Raw genomic sequence first — 27,038 nt, 5'->3', positions numbered from 1 at the left:
CGGAACCTTTAATACACTTTAATAAGTAGCCGTTTAATACGGGGAACAGAGCGTTTACACTATTTCACGACAGTTTCGGTTGCCGTACGACAGAAGCCGTGTTTGGAAGCAACGTGGAGTTGTTTACTATTCCTGACAGCCCTTTCGGCTTAAAAACAGATGTAATTCCGCCGACAAGCATCCACCCGTTGGAAATTTAACGGTGTGCCTAAAGGAAATAATGGGGAAGCCAAAGAAAAAGAGTGAGTGTGTGACAAGGTGTTAAAAATGTCTGAAATCACTTTCTAAACGGGTCAGTCTGGCTTTAGCTTGTTGCTAATGCTAACAAGTATTCCCAATACTCATAACATGATGACAGCGATATAACTTCTACTGCGTAGAACTTTACATTTTCAACAGCGAGTTGTGCACATTTTCTTCCGTGCTAAAGCATGTATTCACCCAGTTATTGACAATGGGTTTTTATAAACTATAACGTTACAGTTGCTCAATATATTATCCAGCTAACGTTAGCGTTAGCTGGAGCTGGATCTTGTAGCTTTGGCTTTTTGAACTCCATGTATCTGCATGGAAGTACTAAAGAAATAGTAATCTCATTATATTGATTGTCTTTGTTAGGTGATCTCAGCCGAGCTGAGCTGATGATGATGACCATTACGGATGTCATTATGCAGCTGGTTGAAGCCCATGAAGATGGCAAAGACATCAATCTCAACAAGTAAGTCTTCTTCAGACTTCTTCACATACAGCCGCTTGTTTAATTAAGTTCCAACTACATACTGCACAATCCTTTTAATATAGTTATATGCAAGCTGTATGGGTTCAACCCCATGTACAGATTACATTAGTTATAACGCAGTGTTTTAAAAAAACAACAACATATTTCTAAAGTTCTTCCTGTGATTTTAATGCTGAAGAATGATAAAGAGACTCATACAATACATTCTGACTATTGATCATATAAGTCTTAAATAATATGATAAATCCAGCACAGTGTGTTAGATGCACCTGCACCAGGCATCATTCTAACGAAGCAACCGTCAGTCAACTATTGTTTGTCAACACAAGTGTTAAATTAGCAACAGAATTGACGTGTCAGGTCTATTTGAAAAGACCCCTAAAATGCTTTAATGTGCTTTTATACTCAGAATTAGTTTGAGTATTAAATGTAATGTAATGTCATCGTATCTTTTGTGACCATTGATTGGAACTTTGTGCAAAACATCTTTTGAATTGTACTTGTATGTCTATTGATATTAATGTCAGGATTACACATTACCATAAAGATGCTCTCCTATTATCATGTACACTAGACCCTTTCCTATGCTTCTGTCTTCAAAAGAGTGAAGACTAAGACTTCAGCGAAATATGGACTTGAAGCCCAGCCTCGATTGGTAGACATCATCGCTGCGGTTCCACCACAGTACCGTCGTGCTCTGGTGCCCAAACTAAAGGCCAAACCCATCCGTACTGCCAGCGGGGTATGTAGCCCTCATCCGTAACCCTGACCTGGGGTCAGCAGTTTAATGCTGAGCTCTGTAAGGCTGTAACCAAACAGTTGAAATGCAATGGGTGCGTTTAGCTTAGTTGAAGAAAAAAAACATACAATAACTTGTCATAGAAAATGCAACATCCCTGCAGTATGTGTTGTGGCTTATGTGTCAGGTGTTAAACTTCAGAGTTGATTTGAGCCATATTCCTGATGATGGAGCTCAGCTTTTAAACTACATGAAGGTTTTCTTATCTGGGAATGTGAAACAATCAGTGTTTTGTAAAGAAAGTAATTAAAACGACAAATGTGAAGATTGTTGATTCATACGGATTCAGGAAATCATTGAAGTCAATACTTGCGTCTTCTATCCAGATTGCAGTGGTGGCTGTAATGTGCAAACCACATCGATGTCCACACATCAGCTTCACGGGCAATATCTGTGTGTAAGTAAACAAGTGTCTTCCTCAAAAACATCTTGCACATTTTTAGTTTAACTTCATTTTGTTGGAGAACATTTGTTCAATGTTTTACTTGAAAATTGTGCACTGCCTGCATGATTTAGCTCATTCCCATGTAAACACGTTCAGGTCAAAGAACTTAAACTGCAAAAGACTTGGATAAAACTCTGAGGATTATGTCCGGTTGTTTTTCACAATCACCTGTTTATTAATGGGTCTTTCTTCTCTTAATCTTTCCGCAGCTACTGTCCTGGTGGACCAGACTCAGACTTTGAGTACTCCACACAGTCGTACACTGGCTATGAGGTAAGGTAGTTTCATTCTGCCTCAGTAAGTAATACATTAATATGAAAATAAATATTGTAAAAAATAACATATAAAGCACAGAACAGCGAGAGACAGAACAAACTAAAATATACTAAAGTAATGGGATCTATAAACCTGCTCACCTAACTGTAAGTGAACACGGTCACTGTTGGTTTACAGGCTCAGTGCTCAGAGTCGAGTATTCTGCTCTGGATTGTCTCTGGAAAAAGAACGATTTGTCTTTGGAAAGATTTATACCGAAACAAAACATTTTTACATTCAAAGCTGCTTTTGATTTCTTTTTGTTATTGTGGTTATATAAATGTAATTTCTGGTGCTGTTAGATTGCTGATAGACCGCCTCATTAGTACAGCTGCGTGCCCCCTTTGTGTGCAGCAAGCAGGAGAGCAAAGTGGAAAAGTTGTTTTTAAACACCAACAAAAAAATAACAAAATATTATTATTATTATTATTATTATTATTATTAGATAAAAACAATTGTGATTTTTTTGGAAATGATGACATCTATCATTTTTCAATAATTTTTTACTTTTTCTGTGCACACGACACCTGTCTGTCTGTTTCTCTGTCTGTCTGTCTGTTTCTCTGTCTGTCTGTCTGTCTGTTTGTCTGTCTGTCTGTCTGTCTGTCTGTTTCTCTGTCTGTTTCTCTGTCTGTCTGTCTCTCTGTCTGTCTGTCTGTCTGTTCTCTGTCTGTCTGTTTCTCTGTCTGTCTGTTTCTCTGTCTTCTGTCGGTCTGTCTGTTTCTCTGTCGGTCTGTCTGTTTGTCTGTCGGTCTGTCTGTTTCTCTGTCTGTCTGTCTGTCTATCTGTTTGTCTGTCGGTCTGTCTGTCTGTCTGTTTCTCTGTCTGTCTGTTTCTCTGTCTATCTGTCTGTTTGTCTGTCTGTCTGTTTCTCTGTCTGTCTGTCTGTTTCTCTGTCTGTCTGTCTGTTTCTCTGTCTGTCTGTTTCTCTGTCTGTCGGTCGGTCTGTCTGTCTGTCTGTTTCTCTGTCGGTCTGTCTGTTTGTCTGTCGGTCTGTCTGTTTGTCTGTCTGTCTGTTTCTCTGTCGGTCTGTCTGTTTGTCTATCGGTCTGTCTGTTTCTCTGTCTGTCTGTCTGTTTCTCTGTCTGTCTGTCTGTTTCTCTGTTTGTCTGTCGGTCTGTCTGTCTGTCTGTCTGTTTCTCTGTCTGTCTGTCTGTCTGTTTGTCTGTCTGTCGGTCTGTCTGTTTGTCTGTCTGTTGTCTGTCGGTCTGTCTGTCTGTCTGTTTCTCTGTCTGTCTGTCTGTTTCTCTGTCTGTCTGTCTGTTTGTCTGTCTGTCTGTTTCTCTGTCTGTTTCTCTGTCTGTTTCTCTGTCTGTCGGTCGGTCGGTCTGTCTGTTTGTCTGTCTGTCTGTCTGTCTGTTTCTCTGTCTGTCTGTCTGTCTGTCTGTTTCTCTGTCGGTCTGTCTGTTTGTCTGTCGGTCTGTCTGTTTCTCTGTCTGTCTGTCTGTTTCTCTGTCTGTCTGTCTGTTTCTCTGTCTGTCTGTCTGTCTGTTTCTCTGTTTGTCTGTCGGTCTGTCTGTTTGTCTGTCTGTCTGTTTCTCTGTCTGTCTGTCTGTCTGTTTGTCTGTCGGTCTGTCTGTCTGTCTGTTTGTCTGTCGGTCTGTCTGTCTGTCTGTTTCTCTGTCTGTCTGTCTGTTTCTCTGTCTGTTTGTCTGTCGGTCGGTCGGTCGGTCTGTTTGTCTGTCTGTCTGTCTGTTTCTCTGTCTGTCTGTCTGTTTCTCTGTCTGTCTGTTTCTCTGTCTGTCTGTTTCTCTGTCTGTCTGTCTGTTTCTCTGTCGGTCTGTCGGTCTGTCTGTCTGTTTCTCTGTCTGTTTCTCTGTCTGTCTGTCTGTCTGTTTCTCTGTCTGTCTGTCTGTTCTCTGTCTGTCTGTCTGTTTCTCTCTCTGTTTCTCTGTCCGTCTGTCCGTCTGTCCGTCTGTCCGTCTGTCTGTCTGGCCGTCCTTCTCTACAAGCTCCCATCAGATCAAAGTCTTTATTTAGGGGTGAACATCAGCTTTAAGATATTGGTTTATACTTTGCTTTGTAATCATTTTTGTCCCTTTTGTCTTTCTGATAGCCGACGTCCATGAGAGCAATCCGAGCACGCTATGACCCCTACCTTCAGACCAGACACCGGGTGGAGCAGGTCAGTGTAACCAGACGGTATATACGCCCGTCTTTTCAATGGCTCATCAATATTAGGCTTGGCCTTTTACACAAAAATATATTTAATGTAGTGACACATCTGCTCTGTTTAGTCGCTGTGGGATTTGTCTTCCAACGCTGTTTCCCCAAATCCGCTTCTGTGCCGTGATCGTCTTTGCTTGCGTACATGTATAAATCATAACCATTGATAATATATTTAGTATAGAGTAATGAGTGTCATGGCCTTTACCCGTCTGCCAAGACCTGACCCCAATTATGCCATTATTTAAATGTACGGCCACATTAGTCTAATGCTGCCGAGCCATTCCACCAATCCAAGCAACACTTAATGTAAAAGTGTGTGCTGTCTGAATCTCAATTAGTAATAGTTATTTTTCATTGAGCTTTGGCTGGTGGAAGTTAGTTTGATGTGCAATTGCTGTTTAAAGTATATTCTAATTGTTTTGCAAGATGTTAATATGATTAATCCCAATAACTATTATTGTAGAGAACATTGTTTTAGTGCATTTTACTGTGCTCCCAATTACAGCCCATACAACTCCTCATGAACAAATGACACTGTTATCAGTTGTACAAACCAAAGAACGTGCATGCTCAACTCAAATGTCTTTTAATAGGTGCTTTAATAAGTCAAGCAATAAGTTGTCAGTGTGGGCACTTTAGTTCTGCTGTGTGTAGTCTACAGTTCATGAGCATTGAGGCTGCTGAGAGGAGGTGACGGGGAGAGGAAACCTCCTGCGGGCTAAACTGAGGAATTGCTGCTGTCTTGTTTTTATGAATACAGATTATTATTATCATTGTATTAGTATTTATGTATGATATATTTCTTCCTAGTATTTGGTTGTTGTTGATGTTTTGATGATGAGTATCAGCTGGTTGCTTCCTGGCTGCTGTTTAAGAGCGGTCTCACCCATACAGTTCTCAGAAAGGCTGAGGAAAGCTTAGGGCTGCACCGGCTCCGTTTCCCTTCTGCTGCTCTGCATCATTAAAAGTATTGCGTACGTAATTGAGGGTGCCGACGACTTCATTTGCCATAAGGTGTACAAAGCTGTGTGTGTTTTCTGTGTGACGTGCAGCTGAAGCAGCTGGGTCACAGCGTGGACAAGGTGGAGTTCATCGTGATGGGCGGGACCTTCATGGCTCTGGCTGAGGAGTACAGAGACTACTTCATCAGGAACCTACACGACGCCCTGTCAGGACACACCTCCAACAATGTGGCTGAGGCCGTCAGGTGTGTGTGTGTGTGTGTGTGTGTGTGACACTATGGTACAGTTCTGGAGCATTACTGACTCTTATGACAGTATTTTGATATTTATATAGACATCTTTTTTATCCTCTTTGAGTATTTGTATGTGTTGTATATTGCCACTCATTAGGACCATACCTGAGAATATTTCCCAGTAGTGTCCACCAGAGGGAGCTGTTCTACCATTTGTAGAATTTCCTAAAATGATTCATTTAGCTTTCCTCTACTGCTGGACATTTATTTTCACACCGCCAACATAATAAGAAACAGACATCGTCATCCAGATTTACTTGCATTACTTAAAAAATAAAGTTGAAGGCGTCATTTTGAAAAGCAGTGTGACAGTTTGTGTTCTAAATTATAGGGCCGTAAAATATTAATTTGACAATTATGTTCAGTATCAATGGGTTAACAGTGGGTTATTTTTTAGATTAATCAATTAAATATTTTATGTATATAAATGGAGTATGCTTTTGTCTGTTGTTTCCCTCTAAAATTGTTAAAAATCTCATCATCAAAATTCATCATCACTTTATCAAACGATAATATAAAACTGAAAATTGTTTGCAGTGAAACAAAACACAGAAAGTCTGGAAAGCTGGAACCAGGAAGAACTGTCCGTTCATTTTCTGTCTTTCAACTAATCCATTATTCCATTAATTGCTAAGTTTCTTGACATTTTTTACACCTAAATAAAAACAGTGACTAATTAAGAAGTTATCATTATCTCCCTTTCTTTATGAGCATTTACACCATGATGCGTTTGCATCCACATGACCCCACCCCCCCTCTCCACTAAACGTACCAACTAAACACCAAACGTCCTGCAGGAAGCTAAAATATGATGATTCTCTCTACAGGTTAGGCTGTTAAAGGAAAATAAGTGTTCTTCTCCTACTTCCACAGACTTCTCACTCACTGAGTTTGGCCAGCTTTGAAAGAATCTAGCCACACGTCTGCTCTGTATGGATGAGTTGCAACATTTTTAGATGACTTGGAGACGCTTCAATGTCAAAGTGGAAATACTCATTTGCTGAAGACGTCATACAGACCATTTGGCCAAATAATGGCTTTCTGAGAGGACTGAGGCTGTTTGTTTGTCAGCGGGGGCTATTTGATTCCCTAAAGTCTGATAAGACCCGAGAGTCGTGTGTGTGTGAGTTGGCCTATCAGCATTCTTCGTTAAGATGCTATGATTGTGGTAATTGTGGAGGCTGCTGCTCAGTTTGTGAAGCAGGGGGCACTTGGTTTAGTTTGGGGACAGCCCTTATCTCTGCGTGCGTGCGTTTGTGCGATATTCGCACTGGGTCTCGAAGAAACTGCGTGTGTTGGTGAGCGTCATGTTTGTCACCATGCTGCTCACCCCGCTCCTGATCTGATCACAGCAGCGAGATACTTGGAAATAATCGCCTGAGATAATGGACTTTTTATTGATTCATCTCATACAATCTGATCATCCTCTGTGGAGCATAAACTCATGTAATTGGTGTAAATCAGCCAGCAGACTGTAAAAGATGGACATTTATTGCCAGCAGATACAGAATCCGAGGGAATATGCGCTGGCATGAGGGGAGTTAATGGTCATTGGAGCAGCTGGAGTGGAGACAATGACAGCTGGCTGGTGTGCCGGGATGAGATGTGTCAGTTCGCTCGAGTGTGTTTTGGGCATTTCAATCAGTGACTCAAATAAGTTTAAAAGTAGCAGTGGAGTCGGGCTGGATGAAGCTCTTGAGAGTACATTTGACAAGGGATCATACAGTGTCACCTATAGTCCCTTTCTACATCTGGACTTCTTTATTGCTTCTTTAGTCAGCAGACCTGCTGCCTCTCAGGGGTCTGAGGTTTAGCGTCTCCTGTTGGAGAATCATTTTCATGAGCATATGATGCACATTCTTCCAAATATTTAATATTTTACTGAAAACTAAGTAATCAGGGAATTGGGAACAGAGGGAGTCGGTATAAAAGAGATGGAGAGGGAGTTTAAAGATGAGTCATGTTGAGCAGGTGGTGACTGCTGTAATTGGTATGCATGCTTTTTAGACAAATATTGATTGACATGATGACTCGGAATCAACTTTTACATTTGATATGGCCTCCAGTGAAAATAAAGTAAAAGCCTGATCATAAACAAACTTATAAACAGTAATGAAATGTTTTATATCAGACAGTATATAGATATCAATGTTAGTGTACAATGAATTAGGGCTCCCATCCATAATGTATGTTAGGGTTATGAGGAGAATATGGGATGAGGTTGTTGAATATTGCGATAACAATATCACTGAACATAAAAGAATGATAGTTACATTTTAAAGTGTTTTCTTTACTGATACTGAAATTATTATTACTATATCACTAATTATCGTGGCCAAAATAATTGTGATTCAGGATATTATCTCAACAATGATCTAAATTTGCTTAAAACTCTAACTCCTTATTGCATCACAGATGGGACAGAAATCCTTTTGTTTGTGAACGTCGCTTTTAGGGAAAATATCACAATCTTAAATAAGGTAATCATTAATCATAAGGCCCCACTGCGTAAATAAAGGATGCATAAAAGAAAAAGAAAAATGGCAACATTGTGTGAGTCTTTCATGTATTATTTTAATCCAGCTCTATTTTTTACTTCTCTACCATGATGGCCAGATGGACGGCTTTTTCAAGTCCCTCATGTGAGAATATTCAAGATTACTAAAATCCTACATCGTCTCCTCTCAGAAGTTATGAAGATGAGATATGGTGACATGTTAGCAAACTGTCACCATAAAGACATCGCTGAAAGACCCTAACACGCTGCGTAAAGCTGAGGGGAACTGCAGAGCCGAGGATCATTATTTGTGGGGTCATCAGGTTATTACAACTATATAGATTATGTAGACGCACAGATACTAATCTGTCAACACAGTGATGGAATAACTCCCACTGTTATCTGACAGCATAATCTCCATCCCCTGACCGTCAGGACGTCTAAATGACTGAACAATTTAAGTATTGAACTTGCTTTTGACACAAAGTAAACAGTCATTAATGTCTCATTTCACGTTCGCATCACAATATATATATTTTTGCTATTCTCTTGTTTCCTTTGTTGCATTAGTGTGTCCTTTTAATGACGTTAGTGTCTGGATAATGAGCCGTGCCAACTCACAGCAAGTAAATTGATGTTGCTTAATGATCCCAGCATATGGAACACTCCGACATAGTGAGGAAGGCTAAATAGTCAAAAAACTAAAAAAACTTTACTATATCAAAGCAAGAATTATATCCTAAGATATATTAAGAGCAGAAATAATATGAAACAGAAATGACTGACAGTTTCCTGCTGCAGGTACTCGGAGCGCAGTAACACCAAGTGTGTGGGAATCACCATCGAGACGCGTCCCGACTACTGCCTGAAGCGACACCTCAGCGACATGCTGGGCTACGGCTGCACCCGGCTGGAGATAGGAGTCCAGAGTGTGTACGAGGACGTGGCCCGAGATACCAACAGGTCAGTAGGTCAGGCTGGAATGAATGAACGGACGAATGGAGATAAGGAAGCAGACGTGGCGTGATGGCAGCTGGTCTGATGGTGTGTGAGATGGATAAATGATGTTTTTATTTTTTATAATTGAACTCTGTCTTTGTACATGTGTGTTTCTTCCAGAGGCCACACGGTGCGAGCTGTGTGCGAGTCTTTCCACCTTTCGAAGGACGCCGGCTTCAAAGTAGTCGCCCACATGATGCCAGATCTGCCTAACGTGGGCATGGAGAGGGATGTGGAGCAGTTTATTGTAAGCCTTCATGAATATGATTTGTTGTTGTTTTTAAAGTCCAAAATCCAAAACACATATTTACCCTCTTACCTGTAGTGCTATTTGTCCTCTAGATTGTTTGGGTGCATTCTCTGGAATACAATGGAACTAGATGACACTGGGCTTGTGGTGCTACATTTGAAAGAAAATAGTCCGTACACTAAACTGCTCACAAGGTCTGTGGATTGTCCCGAGCAACCAGCTCATGGTTTCTGTAAAGAGACTTTGATGCCATCTGGTTCCGTTATATTGGATCGATTGGTTATACATAATTCTACCTTCAGGACTATGTTGAGCTCTTTGGTCTTCTCTGGCTGCCAGACCTCCATTTCTAAGACCACACAGCTGTCAGAGTTCAGTGATATGTGTCGTATCAGTGGTTAGTGATGTCGTACTAGGGAACCGCTTCCAAATAAGTCATATCTTGATTTTGAATTTGGAAAAAGAAAACTACAAACCGAAGTAGAAATCATTTTTGCATTCCACATTTCTCCTCACAGAGTAGCATTATGCTCCTTAATGCAAGATAATATAATTGGATATTGCATAATATTGATATCAGTGTCATTTATTTACTGGAAGCTAACGACAAATACTAGGATGCATGAAAATGTGATATCACATCTTTTTTGCAGTGTAGTTTTCCAAAATGTGCAACAAAGGCGCAGTTATCTAGTACAGTGGTTGTATGATCAAACATATCCTTTTTATTCACATCGTTTTATTTCCCTGTGTTAATGTCGGTCATCCTTTATCGTGAGGCACTTCGCAGAGTCTGTTCGGACATCAGCACTATAAACTAAATCATTGATTATCTCTCCGATGATCGCAATGTCACCGCCGGCGATGGTTTACGGGCCTGTGGGATGGATTAAAGATAAGGGCGCCATGGTAAGTCACAGCCGTGCGTGAAGACGGATGCTCTTGCACAGTTGGAAAACCTGTCTGATGTGGCACAATAGGCAAAGTTGCACTTGTTCCTTGCTGATGTCTTCATTGAGGAAAGAGACTGAGGTGTTAGGAGGGAGTTTTCTGCCTGGATGCTTTTTTATATATCAAGTGAATAATAACAGGGTTTCAGTCATGTATCTGACCCTGACACATGTGTGTGGGTTTCTGTTACATACCAGCTATTCTGGGTTCTAACCATTGCCTTCAGTTATAGTGTGTACGTTCCTGAGACCAACGGCTTTATCGGCCGCAATGCCTCGATGTCTGCATTGCACTTTGTCTTATTATATGAAGGAGAGCTACTGGTGTCGAGCACATTATTATTGTTTTAAACCATTTTCTTCTTTTTGACATTTCTGCCTTTCTTGGACAGTTTAATCGTGAGATACATTCAGGGGAGAGAGAAGGGGGTGTGTCATGTAACAAAGGCCCACTGCACAGTAAATGCATATAACTGTATTCGGCTTAATGTCGGCGTGCAACATGTGCATTTCTTTTAGTATAAAATGGTTCCTCACTGCAGTCGATTTCATTCGTAGGAAATCATCTATTTGTTGTGAGTTTTAGGTGATGAACGAGAAACGAGATGAGGAAAAACTCTGAGCGCAGTTTTAAAATGATACCAGTGAAGTCATGCACCAAGTCAATCATGTATTGTTTGTGACATTAGCAATCATATCTTCTTCCTTTGCTTGGCATCAGGGTGCTCATTATTACTACTTATTTCACAGTGGTATAGTAACAAGTAAGTCCTACATGTGGCATCTTAAAATGGCAACGGAAAAGCTGTGACAGTCGCCTCGCAGTCCCGACTGTGATGTGACTCAGAAGAAATTCCTGTCGGATGTCTTTCAACAGCAGGCTCACTTTACAGCTCTGATTGGAAACGCAGCTATAATGTGAATGTGCAGATTCAGACGATGCTCCTTCCCAACACGTCTGACTGTAGGATGCAAATGAACACTCGGTTTGAGGCTGTGCAATATCGGCTCATTCGGCTTGTTTTTTTTACATTGATAAACAACAAAGGAAGAAAAATAAAAGATTTGACTAATTGCTGCAGGTGAGACTCTGGCGCACCCCGTGACTCTTCCCAAGACATGTCACTCATTGTCTCCGATTTCTCTCTCCTTTACATGGTAATTGTTTCTGTGTTTTTGTTGTTGATTTGTTTGGGATTACTGTCAGTGTGGTGATTCACAGGGGTTTGCGCTGCAATGGAGCCGTCGACAGAGGTGAAGAAGTTCAACTCCTTGATTTTGCTCTGTATGAGCTACAGAGCAAACAAGAAAAGCCGGCTGCATTTACACTAGTGGATACATCTGAAAGCACTGACGTGGACTCTGTGGGCAGGGAAAACTGAGCTTTGGAAAAAGATGAAATGGGCACTTATTGAAAGTACAGTTGTGTGTGTGTGTGTGTGTGTGAGTGAGTGAGTGAGACATTTTTGGAAATAGGCTTATTCTCTTTCGTGCTGGAAGTTAGGTGAGAAGATAAATCCCTCTTATGTTTGTGTGTTAAATATGAAGATAGTCAGGAGACTGTTAGCATAGCTTAGCATACTGACTGGAAGCAGGGGGAGCAGCTAGCCTGGCTCTTTTCAAAGTTAAACAGATTCTACAGCAATGCTAGCAGCTCTGTGAGGCTGTGCTCAGTGCTTTGAGTGAAATGCTAACGCCACAGTGCTAACATGATCACATTGTCAATGCTAGCATGCTGATGTTTAGCTGGTATAATGTTTACCACGGTCACCTTCCTAGTGTTATCATGCCAACCTTTGCTTGGCTTGGCTAGGCTTAGACTGCCGGGGGACACCTCCCTGCTCTCTTCCTCCCCTCCCTCTCTCCTCCCCTCCCTCTCTATCTGTATGCATTTATGTAAATGTATGTTACTAACTAACCATCCGGGGTATCATCCCCGGAGTGTCTGTCTCTCATGTGGCAGGTTGCCACTGATAAAGTTTACGTCAGGATCATGAATCGTGACAGCGCCTGCTGACCTGGTCCTGCTGGACACCGGGAAGCCTTATTGACATTTTCCTGGATTCATCCATACTTTCTATTTCTTTTTTTTCCAACACAACATAATTTCTGTCAAATGTTGTATTTGTACTATGTTGTTTATCCTGTACACACGACATCTATTGCACGTCTGTCCGTCCTGGGAGAGGGATCCCTCCTCAGTTGCTCTCCCTGAGGTTTCTACAATTTTTCCCCCTTTAATTTTGGGGTTTCTTTTAGGAAGTTTTTCCTTGTGCGATGTGAGGGTCTAAGGACGGAGGGTGTCGTAACCTGTACAGTCTGTAAAGCACACTGAGACAAATGTATAATTTGTGATATTGGGCTATACAAATAAATTTGATTTGAATTTGATAATTTGCACGAAACACAAAGTCCATCTGAGGCCGATGGGAATGCCATTAGTTTAGCAGGTTATTGGTTGTAAACCAAAGTATTGGGCAAATAAAACACTTGACCTGATGATGGTTAAGGGATCATTACAGGTCATCTTGAGGGGCTCATGAACAAGTCTGTACCCAATTTAATGGCAGTCCATGTAGTCAGTTGTAATGCTTGTAAGATCATTTGCTCAAAACCACAAATGTGAACTTGCTGGTGGCGCTGAAGGAAGAGTCGTTAGGATTGTTCCTCTGGAGACCAGGAAGGTATTCATGAACATCCATCCAGTGGTTGTTGAGATGTTTCAGTCTGGACCAAGGTGGTGGACCGACCCACAGACTTCCATCCGTCCACCTCTAAAGATTACTAATGAATCCGTAAGTGTAGGAGGATTATGGACAAACCCAAAATGTCAAACTATTTTCTTTTTTTAATATCTCTTAAACTACGGAATGAAAACTCTTCCTAAATTAACTGAACTCTAACTTTGGCATATTTATACTGCAATTTCTTGTAACTTGTCGGCTGATGCTGAACTACAATAAAGTAATGTCAGATAAGTCTGTCGGGCTGCAGAACACATCATACTGATGTCAGAAGTGAAGCAGCAGCTTTGTAGTTTATTGATTTAAAGGGGACAACGAAGAAGAGATTTAAACATTGTCTTATTGATTTTCCTGAAAACGCCAGATTGGATGCTGGATTTATTTAGAGTTGTGTGAAAGCAAATCACTATTTTTAAAGGTTATTTTTGTGTTGTTAGCGCTGACTGAGGAAAATGAGAATACACTGTATAGTGATGAAGCTATTCTGGACACCTCCAATCTTCTGAGCATCAACAGCTCTGAGTGCTTCATGGGAAAAGATTTAAGTTGTGGACGAGCGTCTGTGTCTTCCCACAGATTTGTTACATTATGTGTGTGTGTGTGTGTGTGTGTGTGTGTGTGTGTGTGTGTGTGTGTGAGAGATGGTAATATGTGGGGCAGCAGCAGGTCAGCACAGTGTGAGGGAGCAGATTAAATGTGTGTATCTGGACGTCAGAGTCTCTTTCTTTGCTTTCCTGTAACACTTCCTGTCACTTCTCCACACTCGACTTAATTTCTTCCTTTTGTCTCTGCTGTCTTTTTTCTCCTCCCAGTGTCGGTGCTCTCTGTCTCCTTCCTGTCTCTTTTCCCCTCCCCGCTTTTCTCTCGTCTCCATTATCTTTCACTTTATCTTTTTCTTCTCTCTCCTCTCCGGTCATAACTTTACACTGGACACTTTCTCTTTCCTTTCTGTCAGACGGTCTCTCTTCTGTCGCTTCATCCATCTCCTCTGTCCTGTCTCTGTCCTCTTCCAATCACACCCTTATCACACTGACACTTTTGTATCATGCAACTTGTGTGTGGCTCTTCCTCGTCATATTTAATCTTCCATGACACGCTTCGTGCTAGTGAGGGGGGGGGGGGAGATATGCTGCTTCCTCTAAACATCGTCACTCCAGGATCCAAACTAAGCATCTCAGGATTTTTCCTGCGATCTACAAACATTACTGCTGCATTTCAAACACAGGCTGCATCTAGAAATAGTCGGACAGAAAATGGAAATAGTGGAAAATATCAGAAAAGAGGAGAAAAATAAGGTAGAGACGAATAAAGAGTTTTACATTTGGACCTCAGAATCATGGGATGCATTTGTAACAAGTTAGGGTCCAGGTTGTCCATGTTTGGCCTCAATTAAAGGGACCCGGTTGAGTTTTGATTGTGTCCCTGTTTGTTTTTTGTATCGTGCACACGCAACACACTGCACTGATCTACAGCTGGTGGTGGTGAAGGCCCTGTCACACATATCCGTATGACAGAAACGTATGCCGACGCATACGAACATTTGTCAGAGTCCAAATACGTCCAACTTTTCATCGGATCGGAAAAGTGACGTATACAGATACGCATGTCTAACCTGTTGATAGAGTATCACTTACTTATACAAAATGTATCAGACGAAGACCCAACGAATGCATAACGTATACAACAATATGGCGTTTACAAAATATCAGCAACACGCTGGTCCATCCATCCATCGTCTACCGCTTATCCGGGATCGGGTCGCGGGGCAGCAACCCTAACCCTAACCCTACGTTTGTGTCATACGGATATGTGTGGCAGGGCCTTAATGCACTAAGAATTGTAGACATGTGGCTACAATGGCAGTGAAGAAGAGCAAACATAGATGAGAATTAAAAATGAGCTTTGTTTTATGAAGAAGGAAATGCATTGAACATAATTGTTAACTGTTACCCTACAAAAATAAGTGCTGTTTGGTTATTGTTTTGATAATCAAACTATGATCGGGTGAGATATTGAGGATTTGCGTGTGAAGAATTTGCTCAAGTGAATCAAATATTGAGCAGCTATAGCGGAGGCTTTTGTTTGAGCATGCTGTGATAAGCAGCTCTCTGCTTCACACGGCCGCGGCTGCAGACGAACATTTTCGCTGCACAGTTAACCTGCAAACATCTGGAAATGGGAGTTGTATCCCTCTTTTAATGGTCACACGTATGTGTACAGCACACATGGTGAAACAAAGACTCTGCATTTAATCCGTCTTAGTATTAGTGTTGGTGTTGGTGTTAGGATGAATGTGTTGGACGAGTGAGCAGCTGTTATCTTCTCAGCGCCCGGGGAGCAGTGTGGGGGCCTCGGGGCTTGCTCAGGAGGTGAACTGGAACCTCTCAAGACGGCATCCACAGAGTAAGAATGTAAAACTGCTGTAATCAACATATTATTATCTTTAAAGGAACAGTGTGTAGGATCATAAGACTACATGTCATTTAAAAGGGGTTTCTTGTCGTGGTGTACCCACAAAGAATTATCAGCAGGCTGTGCTGTTATCTTCAGCTTCTTTGTGTCTTTCAGCTCATTGTTTTGGTTTTACGGCCCTAAACTTTATTTCTTTGGTTCACTCTCGCCGCTCTCACCAGTTTCGTTTATCAGTAGCAGCAGGCTTTCCTCTCATAGATCCACTGCACACTACCTGCTCATGGTGATATTTTCTCTCATACCAGAAACACGACTGATTAATGCTAATGGTACGATGTGTCTGCTCGATGTGAAAATAAGCAACTGTTTGCTAACACGTTAGCCTTGTCCACTTTATAGGACGATATATCTGCGTTGTGTTGCCAGCTTGTTGGACTGGTTATTGCAGGTTTAATTTAAAATGAGCACATTCAATATGTTTTATGAAAACAAAATCAGTATTCTGTGTTCTGTGTAAAAAGGTTTACAGCCCCAGTTTGTGGGATTTGGAAGTGGTGGTCAAAAATGAATTTAATCCAGGAACAGTTTTCACGAGATTGTTTACTGATTCTAAAAAAACAAACTTAAGCCATCAGACTCATTTTAAAGATACTATAATCACAGAGGAGGATCTTGAAGAATATTTGTTATCTCAAGACATCATTTTAGCTATAATTGTGCAGCCCGTCCTACACTAAGACTCCAGCTGCCCCATGACCCTTCAGATGATTAAGCAGGAAATTGTAATGAATGGATGGATGAAAGAAAATTCCAGCTCACAGGTTTTGTTTCCTTGCCGTATCCAACTTGATGAGAAAGGGAAGCAAATACTGCAAATATGATGCAAATAGCAGCTGAAGTTTCAGTGGAGGGATGTGCATATAAAACGACCTCCATGATAAATTGGTTATAATAATGCTTTCAGGCCTTCTTGGCACAGAGATCTTCAGTTCTGCTTGCCAGCTTTAGAAAGCAGGGATCTCTTAATTTTCTTTTCTGTTTGCATTAATCACGTTTTCTCTTCAGCCATTATCTTCCTTGTCTTTATTGTTCTGATCATATCCCACTGAATTCTTAAAGCCAGCCTGGATCACAGAGCCATTTAGGAGTTGCAGTAGCCAGAGGGCAGCAGCAGCAGGAGAGCTTTGCATCCTCCTCGCGTCTATCATGGCTGTCCTGATAATGAAATTCGATTACAACTTTATCCCAGCCTGAGATCCTCTCTCACTTATCTCCCATACACAGATGCTCCCTGTTCCGGGCGAGGCATCCTTAACAGGGTTCCTCTCCACCGACCAACAGGAGCTCTGATATGTGATCCAAAATGGTAGTGGGTGCAGAATCCCTAAAATAGTGTCTAGTCTCCTTTTTTTGGTATTGAAGCATTGTTATTTGTCAGATTGGCTCCCCTCTCCCTCCCATGTGGGACATGTCCCCGTGTGATTATGAGCTGTGACGAGAGGGAGATTATGAGATACTGATAATGCGGCCTATTTTGGAGAATGTGCCTCGATTCCAGATCTTCACGGTGCTGATCATGATAGTCGGTAGAGAGGGGAGGAGAATGACTGGAAATCACACGGATTCCCTTCACTGCACTAAACCAGACACCAACAGTTCCTAATTGAGCAACTGAGCGCTGTCCTTTTGAGATCTGCTTTATACGACCTCAGCGGATGTCTGCTTTTACGTTTAGGAGTCGGGGCCTTTTTATATTGAGACTTTTCTTTGATGCTGTCCCTTTTTTGTCAACTTAAAGAAGAAGCTACGTGTGTATGTGTTAGCATGACAGTCAAATTCAACACTTCAGATATGGCAATAAATGTCCATAAAGTGTGGTAAACTGATGAAGTCTAATAAAAGGATTCATTGTTCTTCATGTTGAAATATTTATGTGGTAAATTCATTTTCACATTCTGTCAGAAATTCTGCTTCAGAAGTCTGATGAGAATCAAACTGTCATGGTGGCTGTGACGATTCAGCTGTAACATGGATCTATGGGTTTTTTGCAGGAGTTTTTTGAGAATCCAGCTTTCCGGCCCGATGGTTTGAAGCTGTATCCAACGCTGGTGATCCGAGGTACGGGTCTGTATGAGCTGTGGAAGACGGGCCGGTACAAGAGCTACACACCCAGTGCCCTGGTGGACCTGGTGGCCCGAATCCTGGCGCTGGTGCCGCCCTGGACACGAGTCTACCGCGTGCAAAGGTGAGACAATTAATGGGCCTGATGGTGAGGTTTGGACACAAGTGAATGTAGATTTAAAGGAACTTCACACTAGTTGGTCTAAGTGACCGCAGTCTTCTGGAATAACTTCTCTCAGACTTATGCTGCGTTCATACCAAACGCGCAGCCAATTCTTTGTGAGTTTGACCCCAGGATCATTTGTGTTTTAGTTTCGTAGCGCTGATTAATCTGGTTTACTATAGCGGTATGAACCCAAAACAATCAGATTTTGCTGTGATTTACTCCACAATGATGGTGATTAGTAAAAAGTCTGAGTTCCTGCTCCGTCAGGTCTGTCTGAAAGACGATAAGCAAAGTACTTTTAAAATGCTTGTTTTGTGAATGGAGTTTGGATCGATCAGGGCTATGCTAACATTGTAGCTGCTCCATCGACGCTCAGAATAACATCAACTGAATTAGGCATAAATATGGCAGCAGCGTTGTTTACACGCATAGATATCCACATACTGTGTAACTTTGAAATGATATAAACTTACTGGCATTTAGGATGCTTGTCATTGATGACAGGTGCCCACAGACGGTACAATAAGTTCCTTCCTCCATTTCTAATTGAACGTCAGTGACGGCAGAAGAATCTCAACGCTGATAGGCTTTTGTGACAATGCGTCACACAAACTACTCGTTGAATACGACCCCTGGGATAGATTTATTTTTATGTGCTTGCATCTGTAATAACCCATTTCAAACTATTCTTCCATCATTTGATATATCGTCTTGTCTTTTCCCTGCTCTTGTACCACCTGTCAGGGACATCCCCATGCCGCTGGTGAGCTCCGGAGTGGAGCACGGCAACCTGAGAGAGTTGGCACTGGCGCGGATGAAAGATATGGGCACTGAGGTGAGACTCAAAGGAATCTCGTTTTAAACTACACGACAACGTGTCAGCTTATTTTGAGTGAGGAAGCCAAAATACTTTTCCAGCTGAGACTGGATCCAAACCGGTCCCATAGAACTGTGGTGGCGGCAGCTACTGCCAACAGATACATGCTGGCTGACTACAGAACAATTAGCATACGTTGCTATGATAGAGTAAAATGACAGATTAAAAAAAGTAGATTTCAGAGCTGTTGGAGCGTGGGATTGGAGCACCCTCCCTTCCACGCTCACCCCCCCCCCCCACATTTATTGAATTTTATGTTGGAAAGTCGAAAGTAGATGACAGCTTCAGTAGAAATTCATCCAACCTGAAAACACCAGGGAAGGGTGCACCTCACTGACCAGCGAAACACTAGACGCCGAGGACCCCTCACCAACTTCCATCATAAAAAGGAATAAAAAGCCTCATCCAAACTGTTGTTCAGAAAACACCTACGGAGTAAAGAGCCTCCTGTAAGCTTCTGTTCGACACAAGCAAAGCACTTATTGACTGTCAGGCTGAAATAAGACCGTAATAAAATCAGTGCCAACTTCAGCTCTTTCCCCACCACTAGTAAAACCTTTTGCTGAGCTCTACTTTGTCCTCAGTCCTTTTTCTTTGATCTCATTCATTATTAAAGACAACATTCTTCAATCAATTGCAAAATCTCTTTTTACCGGCCGAGCCTTTATTTTTGGTGGTTCATGTTGCGTCACACATTGCTCTTCTACTGCGAGTTCAAACTCGTTGACCTAGTTTCCCACTGAGTTTTCCAAACCTTTGGAACCGGCCCGCAGCGTAATGCACGTATGTGTTGAATTTCTAACACAAAGACGACTGCTCTGCGTGTTTATCATCTAAAACTTTTGTCCTAACCTTTTAAAGTAATTACCCTTATGATTTCAGTCCTCGGCTCCGCTGGTTTCCATTCGTCTGCCTGTCAGCAGGATTACGGAAAAACTACAGGCCGCCTTTCATGAAATGTTGTGGAAGGATGTAGCGTGGGCCAGGGAAAAGCCCATTATATTTTGAAGCGTATTGGAATCATGGGGCGGATACAAAGAAATATTTTTCACTTTCGTTAACGAGGGAGATACGGCCTTATGTTCACAACTGGGGAAACTCTCATGAACGGCCCTTCAGGTTGGAACAACAACTCTGAAAACAGCAATCAATGTGTTGTTTAAACGCTTTGAGCAATAAAATACAACACATCTCCTTTGTAGGGTCCGTGTTGTTTCCACATTACGACTTACAGCTCATGAAAACACCGAAGTTGGAAAAAACGACTTTCCAACCCGGGAAATGGGACCATCTAATGAGCAAGTAAATGCATCATTGGCTTTGTCGGAGGTCTGCGCTCTCTAAGGGCCGTTCTAGTTGATTTTATGACACCGGCAGTAACCACGCGGGATATCACGACACGTTCCAGAACTCTGAGGTCAGCAGAGTAACTGGTGTACTTACAGTGCAGCCAAACAAACTCATTGTTTCAATAAAGAAAGTCAGTCACAGTCTGTCTTTTCTCATCATGCCAACAGCAACCTCTATCTGATTCCATGCTGCACACAGCAGAATGTTTTTGGGCAGGACACTTGCTGAGGAGTTAGATGAAGAGCTGCAGGTGACAGGCTGCACACCTCCAACAGCTCGCTGACTCCATCACTTTTTGACATATCGTGAACTTATCTTCTGCCAAAATGTCATGTTTTGTAGATTGAAAAACGTTTAGTGTCGGCGCTAACTTCAGTCACAAACACATTCTTCTGTGACTGCTTCACAATAAAAGCCACCGTGTGTCCAGTTGAATACTTTAAATGTGAATGTGACAGTAGGATATGAGGATAGCTTGATGCATGCATGTTGTATACGTCAAAAGTATTGAACATTAGATTCCTCAGTGTCCCAAGATTTTGAGTTTGTAAGCTTGTTTGAATGTTTCTCTGTGTGCAGTGTCGAGACGTGAGAACACGAGAAGTGGGCATTCAGGAGATTCACCACAAAGTCCGACCTTATCAGGTAATCCAGACGCTGATTATAAAAAGGCTTCTTTTTACAAAGAGGCGTGTGTTTTTGTAGAACCTCTCCATTCGCTAACAAAGACGAGTGTGTTCAGGTGGAGCTGGTGCGGAGGGACTATGTGGCGAACGGCGGCTGGGAGACTTTCCTGTCCTACGAGGACCCGGAGCAGGACATCCTGATTGGCCTGCTGCGCCTGCGTCGCTGCTCCCCTCAGTCCTTCCGTCCAGAGCTGAAAGGAGGCGTGTCCATCGTCCGCGAGCTGCACGTGTACGGCAGCGTCGTCCCCGTCAGCAGCCGAGACCCCAGCAAGTTCCAGCATCAGGTGGCTACACGTCACACACACACTTTGATTTCTCTTCCAGCCCTGAAGCTGATGGTTTTTCTCCGACACTGTACGACATCAATCATGTCTTGTAGATTCTTTGACCCATATGACACCAGGAAAGAAAGTGTTCTGACAAATGACAACAAAGTAACTCTTTTTATCGGTTCCTTTCCCTCCTTCTTGTTAAGGGTTTTGGAACGATGCTGATGGAGGAGGCGGAGAGAATTGCCAGAGATGAACATGGCTCCAGCAAATTGTCTGTTATCTCAGGTAAGAAACAAAACGGCATGAGAGCATCAGCTATCCTCTGCTTACACTGTGTTGTCTGGATGGTGGCATGATGTGAAATCTGCAGCCAGAGGCAGATGGTGTGGCTTTTTCTTAGACGGTTAATTAGTACAAGGATGATATCATGTCATAATTGTACTGTATCTCATGTCGTAAATGGCCTCATTATGTCGTATTTGATGTGATTCGCACGGTAACGCATTTCGAAACAAAAACATGAAACTCCACTTTTGATAAAAATAAGTTTGAACGATTGTGTGACGCAGAGGATTAATGAGCCCTTTGTTACACAACGTGTATACTTGTAATATACAGGACTGTCTCAGAAAATTAGAATATTGTGATAAAGTTCTTTATTTTCTGTAATGCAATTAAAAAAACAAAAATGTCATGCATTCTGGATTCATTACAAATCAACTGAAATATTGCAAACCTTTTATTATTTTAATATTGCTGATTATGGCTTACAGCTTAAGAAAACTCAAATATCCCATCTCTAAATATTAGAATATCATGAAAAAGTATACTAGTAGGGTGTTCAACGAATCACTTGAATCGTCTAATTAACTCGAAACACCTGCAAGGGTTTCCTGAGCCTTGAAAAACACTCAGCTTGGTTCAGTAAACTAAATCACAAGTATGGGGAAGACTGCTGATCTGACTGCTGTCCAGAGGACCATCATTGACACCCTCCATCAGGAGGGTAAGACACAAAAAGAAATTTCTCAAAGAGCAAGCTGTGCACAGAGTGCAGTTTCAAAGCACATCCACAAAAAGTCTGTTGGAAGGGGGAAATGTGGCAGGAAACGCTGCACAACCAAGAGAGATGACCGCAGCCTTAACAGCATTGCGAAGAAGAGTCGCTTCCAGAATTTGGGGGAGCTTCAAAGACAGTGGACTGAAGCTGGAGTCCAGGTATCAAAAGCCACTGTTCACAGACGTGTCCGGGAAATGGGCTACAATAGCCGTATTCCCATGGTCAAGCCACTTCTGAACTCAAGACAACGGAAGAAGCGTCTGACTTGGGCTATGGAAAAGAAGCACTGGACAGTTGCAGAGTGGTCCAAAGTCCTCTTTTCAGACGAAAGCAAGTTTTGTATTTCATTTGGAAGTCAAGGCGCCAGAGTCTGGAGAAAGGCTGGAGAGGAGCAAAATCCAAGTTGCTTGAAATCCAGTGTGAAGTTCCCACAGTCAGCGATGGTTTGGGGAGCCATGTCAGCTGCTGGTGTTGGTCCACTGTGTTTCATCAAGCCCAGAGTAAATGCAGCTGTGTACCAAGAGATTTTAGAGCACTACATGCTTCCGTCTGCTGAAAAGCTCTATGGAGATGAGGAATTCATTTTCCAGCATGATCTGGCACCTGCCCACAGTGCCAAAACCACCAGTAACTGGTGTACTGACCATGGCATTACTGTCCTCGATTGGCCTGCCAATTCCCCTGACCTGAACCCCATAGAGAATATGTGGGGTATTGTGAAGAAGAAGCTGAAAGACACCAGACCCAACAATGCTAATGAGCTAAAGGCCGCTATTGAAGCATCCTGGGCATCCATAACACCTCAGCAATGCCACAGGCTGATTGCCTCCATGCCACGCCGCATTGATGCAGTAATCCGTGCAAAAGGATTCCCAACCAAGTACTGAGTGCATTAATGGACATTTTCAAATGTTTGATTTTGTTTTGCTGTTATAAATCTTTTTTTTTACTTGGTCTGAGGAACTATTCTAATATTTAGAGATAGGATATTTGAGTTTTCTTAAGCTGTAAGCCATAATCAGCAATATTAAAATAATAAAAGGCTTGCAATATTTCAGTTGATTTGTAATGAATCCAGAATGCATGACATTTGTTTTTTTAATTGCATTACAGAAAATAAAGAACTTTATCACAATATTCAAATTTTCTGAGACAGTCCTGTACATTCAGTATTCATGATGGCTATACAGACCTTTATAGAGTACTTACTATGGGGGTACAAATAACTAATGAGTGTGTATGTAACGGGTACTTCCTGTGTCTACCATAAGCCTTATACCGTTTGTATATATGTAGCCTTGATATTTTATCAGTGCGTGTACTTTCTTAATACTATTTGATTAACTATTTGCTACAGGTGTGCTTTGTATATGCATTATGGGTACTTAAGATGGCGACTCTCCGTATTCATCACAAGTCTGAGCCTGGAGCTCGTTACACGGCAGCATTAAAAGTATTTTTCGCGCGGATCTATCCGTTCTTCCGTCTCCCACATATAAACCAGCAGAGCAGCTCCGTATAACAGACCCACGTGATGTGTGTAGAAGTGCGTGTGGGCTCCTGCATGTGATTTAATGAAGGTAAACACGGTGGGCGGCCGTGCGCAATGACGCGGCGCTCTGATGCGGCACATACTCCTATCAGAGGCTGGAGGTTTGTCAACATGTGTCCTGCTGCCTTCAGACGGCTGCAGGGATTTAATAAACTGAAGGAGAAGCTCTTCATACAGCATGCGTCAGCTGTGCATCACTGATACTGTAAGAGTCAATTATATTCATATATGGGTCAGTACAATGCACTACACATTGTTTTTGATGCCGATTTAAACACATCTCACGGCTACAGAGTGTTTAATTAGCCAGAACGAGACGTGGATTTAGTTATTTAAGAATTGTGGCCAGTATATGTAGAGTGGGATATTTACAGTTGAAGAATAAACTTCAATTGGTGAGCAAACTGTCATTTTGCAATCTTGGAATCCTTCGACTATCGGGTCTGTAAGTAAACAGTAAGAATCCGTTTACAGTGTAACAGATATCCGGCAACAACTGGATACAGCGATGGAGGCAGGGCCCCTTTCATTCCTATGACAGTTGCTCAGTGTCGCATGGAGCTAAACATTGTGATTCCCTGCTATGAAATGGTAAATTGTCCCGTGCTGAGCTCCTTGTTGTCTCCTCTGTGTGTTGCAGGTGTAGGAACAAGGAACTACTACAGGAAGATGGGCTATGAGTTGGAGGGGCCGTACATGGTGAAGGACCTGTATGGACCCGGAATGGACTGAACCCTGGACTATGTTTTTACCTGGACAGTGGATACAGACGGACACACACACACACACACACACACATTATTGTATTTATCATCACAATTCTGGGGACACGATTGATGTTTTTTCCCTGTGAAACGTGTTCTGTTTTCTTAGCATCAGGAGATAATGGTTGGGGGGGGGTTTCTGCCAGGCGCTGCTTTTTTTATCTGGTACACACCAGGAAATGCTGTTGCATCTCCTCCGCTTTATTTTAGATAAGGAGACGGTGAGTGTGGGTGTAAAGAATAAAGTGAAGTTATTTGGGATGAAGCCAGAACATCTTGTGGACGAGGCTTTAAGTTTAATTTGCAAACATTATTCACTGCTACTGTAAAAGAAAGGTCACCAGTGCCTCGTCAATGAACTCGGCTTCAAAGAGCTGCACCGATTCAGTTTGACAAGAAATGAGAAGAATCCTGCTGAGACATTTTTAATTCCACCCAAATGTTACATGTGTCTGCTAAAGACTGATCCGAATGTCTGGGTAACACAAATAGTTTGTGTGGTTTCGTCTAGGATTAGAAAACTGTTTAGCATCACGCTTGAGTTAATCATGTTTATGTTGCAATTAAATTGAAAACCCATTATGTGTCAAGCGTTCGTTAATGGTTGGCAGAGGATGAATGAACTGCGGGAAGTGTCCTCGCTGGGCAGCCGTTGTATAATTGCACAATTTTGATTTATAGGGCAGGAAATTGAATATTAGTGTTACAGAAATTGCTTTTTAAAACCCCACAGTTAATCCTATTGCTTGTGTTTTTGTCATGCGTTCTTGGGCTTCATGTATTATGGTACATTCCAGATGTTGAGCACATCACATGACCAGTTTCTTCCTCAAGGAATAAAGTATATTTTAGAAAAGTTCTTGATGTTGTAGAAAGCCTTTACATGAGGCCCATGTCTTTAATGCAACATTAACATACTTATAATCTGCGTATAGCACTGTATACCTATAGTTATAAGCACTGATAAATATTAATAATGCTTTATAATGATTTATAAAGCCATGTCTCTATACTTCATAACTCCTCGTCACTCACTGACATTCTTTTGCAAGGATCATAGTGTTATAATTCCTATAGTCGTAATGCGTTATAACTGGTATAATGTATTAATAAGTTACTCTAAGTGGTCATTGTTTTCTTTAAGTAAAGTCAAAATGAATTTGATGTTTTGTGTGTTCTTGCAAAGATTTAATGTTTTGTTTTTCACTCAAAGCAAACAGTGAGAACTTAAGAATAACTTATATTATAATGCATTAGAATAATGTATTACATCTATGGGAATTACAATACACTATGAGCCTTGCAAAGAAAGGTCAGTGAGTGATCAGCAATAATGAAGTCACATGACCATAGAAGCCATTATAAAATGCTTTGTTATTGTTATAAAGCATAACTAAGTGTACAGATTATAACATAAGTATGTTTATAATGCATTAGACATGCGTGTCAAAGTGTTTTAATAGTTAAACCTCACTGACAGAATATCCTGAAAGGTTTTAGCCTCTTAATAAAGGTCACGTCGTCAGAGTGGCTCCTTTAATGTATTCCCCAATGTCAAGGGTGCCAGCCCCTGCAGGAGACCCCTGATGATTGCCCTATGAGAGTGTTTTACTGGCTCATTTGACACAGACTTTCCAATTACATCTCCATCAGTTACCTGTCTGTTGAGCATTGACTGAATGCTGTGTTCAGCCACACTGTTACTGGAAAGGGTTTGTCATTTGAAAAATAGCTAGCAATAAAGCAAAAGGCTCACTCGGACGACCTATGTCTCATATAGATTTCAACTGCACTGAAGCTGAACGGCCATGCGCAATTTCCTGGATGCGGCTCCTGTGTCGTGACTGTGCTGCGTGTTGGTGTTGCAGTCCTGACGCATTGAGGAATAGGCCACATTCGGGCTTTCTCTCTACGCTTGCTCACTCCTGCTATCAGCTGTGAAATGTGAAAGGACTCCCCCCACCCCCACCACGCTGAGTCTGTGCCGAGCTGATTTAGTTTGGTCTAATCTTCACTGCAACATGAGCAGACGTATAGCAAGTTCAGTTAAACTCCACTGAAGTGAAGGTTACAGGACTCGTCTACAAATCTCAGAGTAAAGCAGAGAAACATGTCGTGCCTCATCTTCTACTTAAGTTGGAAAAGACTGCAATGGATACATTATTGTAGATGCCAGATATCACTGATCGTCACCACTATGTAAACATACAGTATAAAAGTAAATGCTAATACTGAAAGGTGCAGACTCTTTTTAAAGAGGTAGTTTGAAGTGTGGTTGTATGAGGTGTTTATCCAGTCAGAGTGTTACCTACAGTCATCACGCCTCCGGAGAGCAGACACAACCAGCAGGAAGCTAAACAACGTACTGCTGTGGACGGGGGGGCAGCAGCAACATTTATTTTCTAGCCACCTGAAAAAAATGAATATCCGTTTAAGTGTACGCTATATTGAGAATATTCACCGCTTTACCTTGCTGTCAGAAAACCTTTCCCTCGGGGAACGGAAGTCGTTGCTCTCGCCAAAGCCACCAGAGACCTTTGACAAAAAACAGTAGTTAGTTGGTGTTATGTTGTGCCTCTGGTGATTCTGAACTCACCAAAGTTACACAATAATACA

General features: G+C 41.9%; 1 protein-coding gene across 1 annotated transcript; it reads left to right on the top strand.

Moving 5' to 3' along the window:
• Positions 1 to 34: 34 nt before the first annotated feature.
• Positions 35 to 25,250, top strand: elp3 (elongator acetyltransferase complex subunit 3). Its single transcript, XM_029425234.1, has 15 exons — positions 35 to 242; positions 619 to 718; positions 1,343 to 1,481; positions 1,865 to 1,935; positions 2,193 to 2,256; positions 4,355 to 4,423; positions 5,520 to 5,674; positions 9,021 to 9,182; positions 9,339 to 9,465; positions 17,626 to 17,819; positions 18,606 to 18,696; positions 20,668 to 20,733; positions 20,831 to 21,058; positions 21,250 to 21,331; positions 24,299 to 25,250. Exons 1-15 carry the CDS (start codon positions 221 to 223, stop codon positions 24,388 to 24,390), a joined length of 1,662 nt encoding a protein of 553 aa, XP_029281094.1. The 5' UTR covers positions 35 to 220; the 3' UTR covers positions 24,391 to 25,250.
• Positions 25,251 to 27,038: the final 1,788 nt, after the last annotated feature.

This window comes from Cottoperca gobio, chromosome 24 (assembly GCF_900634415.1).
Source record: "Cottoperca gobio chromosome 24, fCotGob3.1, whole genome shotgun sequence".
Lineage (NCBI taxonomy): Eukaryota > Metazoa > Chordata > Actinopteri > Perciformes > Bovichtidae > Cottoperca > Cottoperca gobio.
The sequence above is the reverse complement of the archived record's forward strand: the minus strand, read 5'-3'. Positions and strand labels throughout refer to the sequence as shown.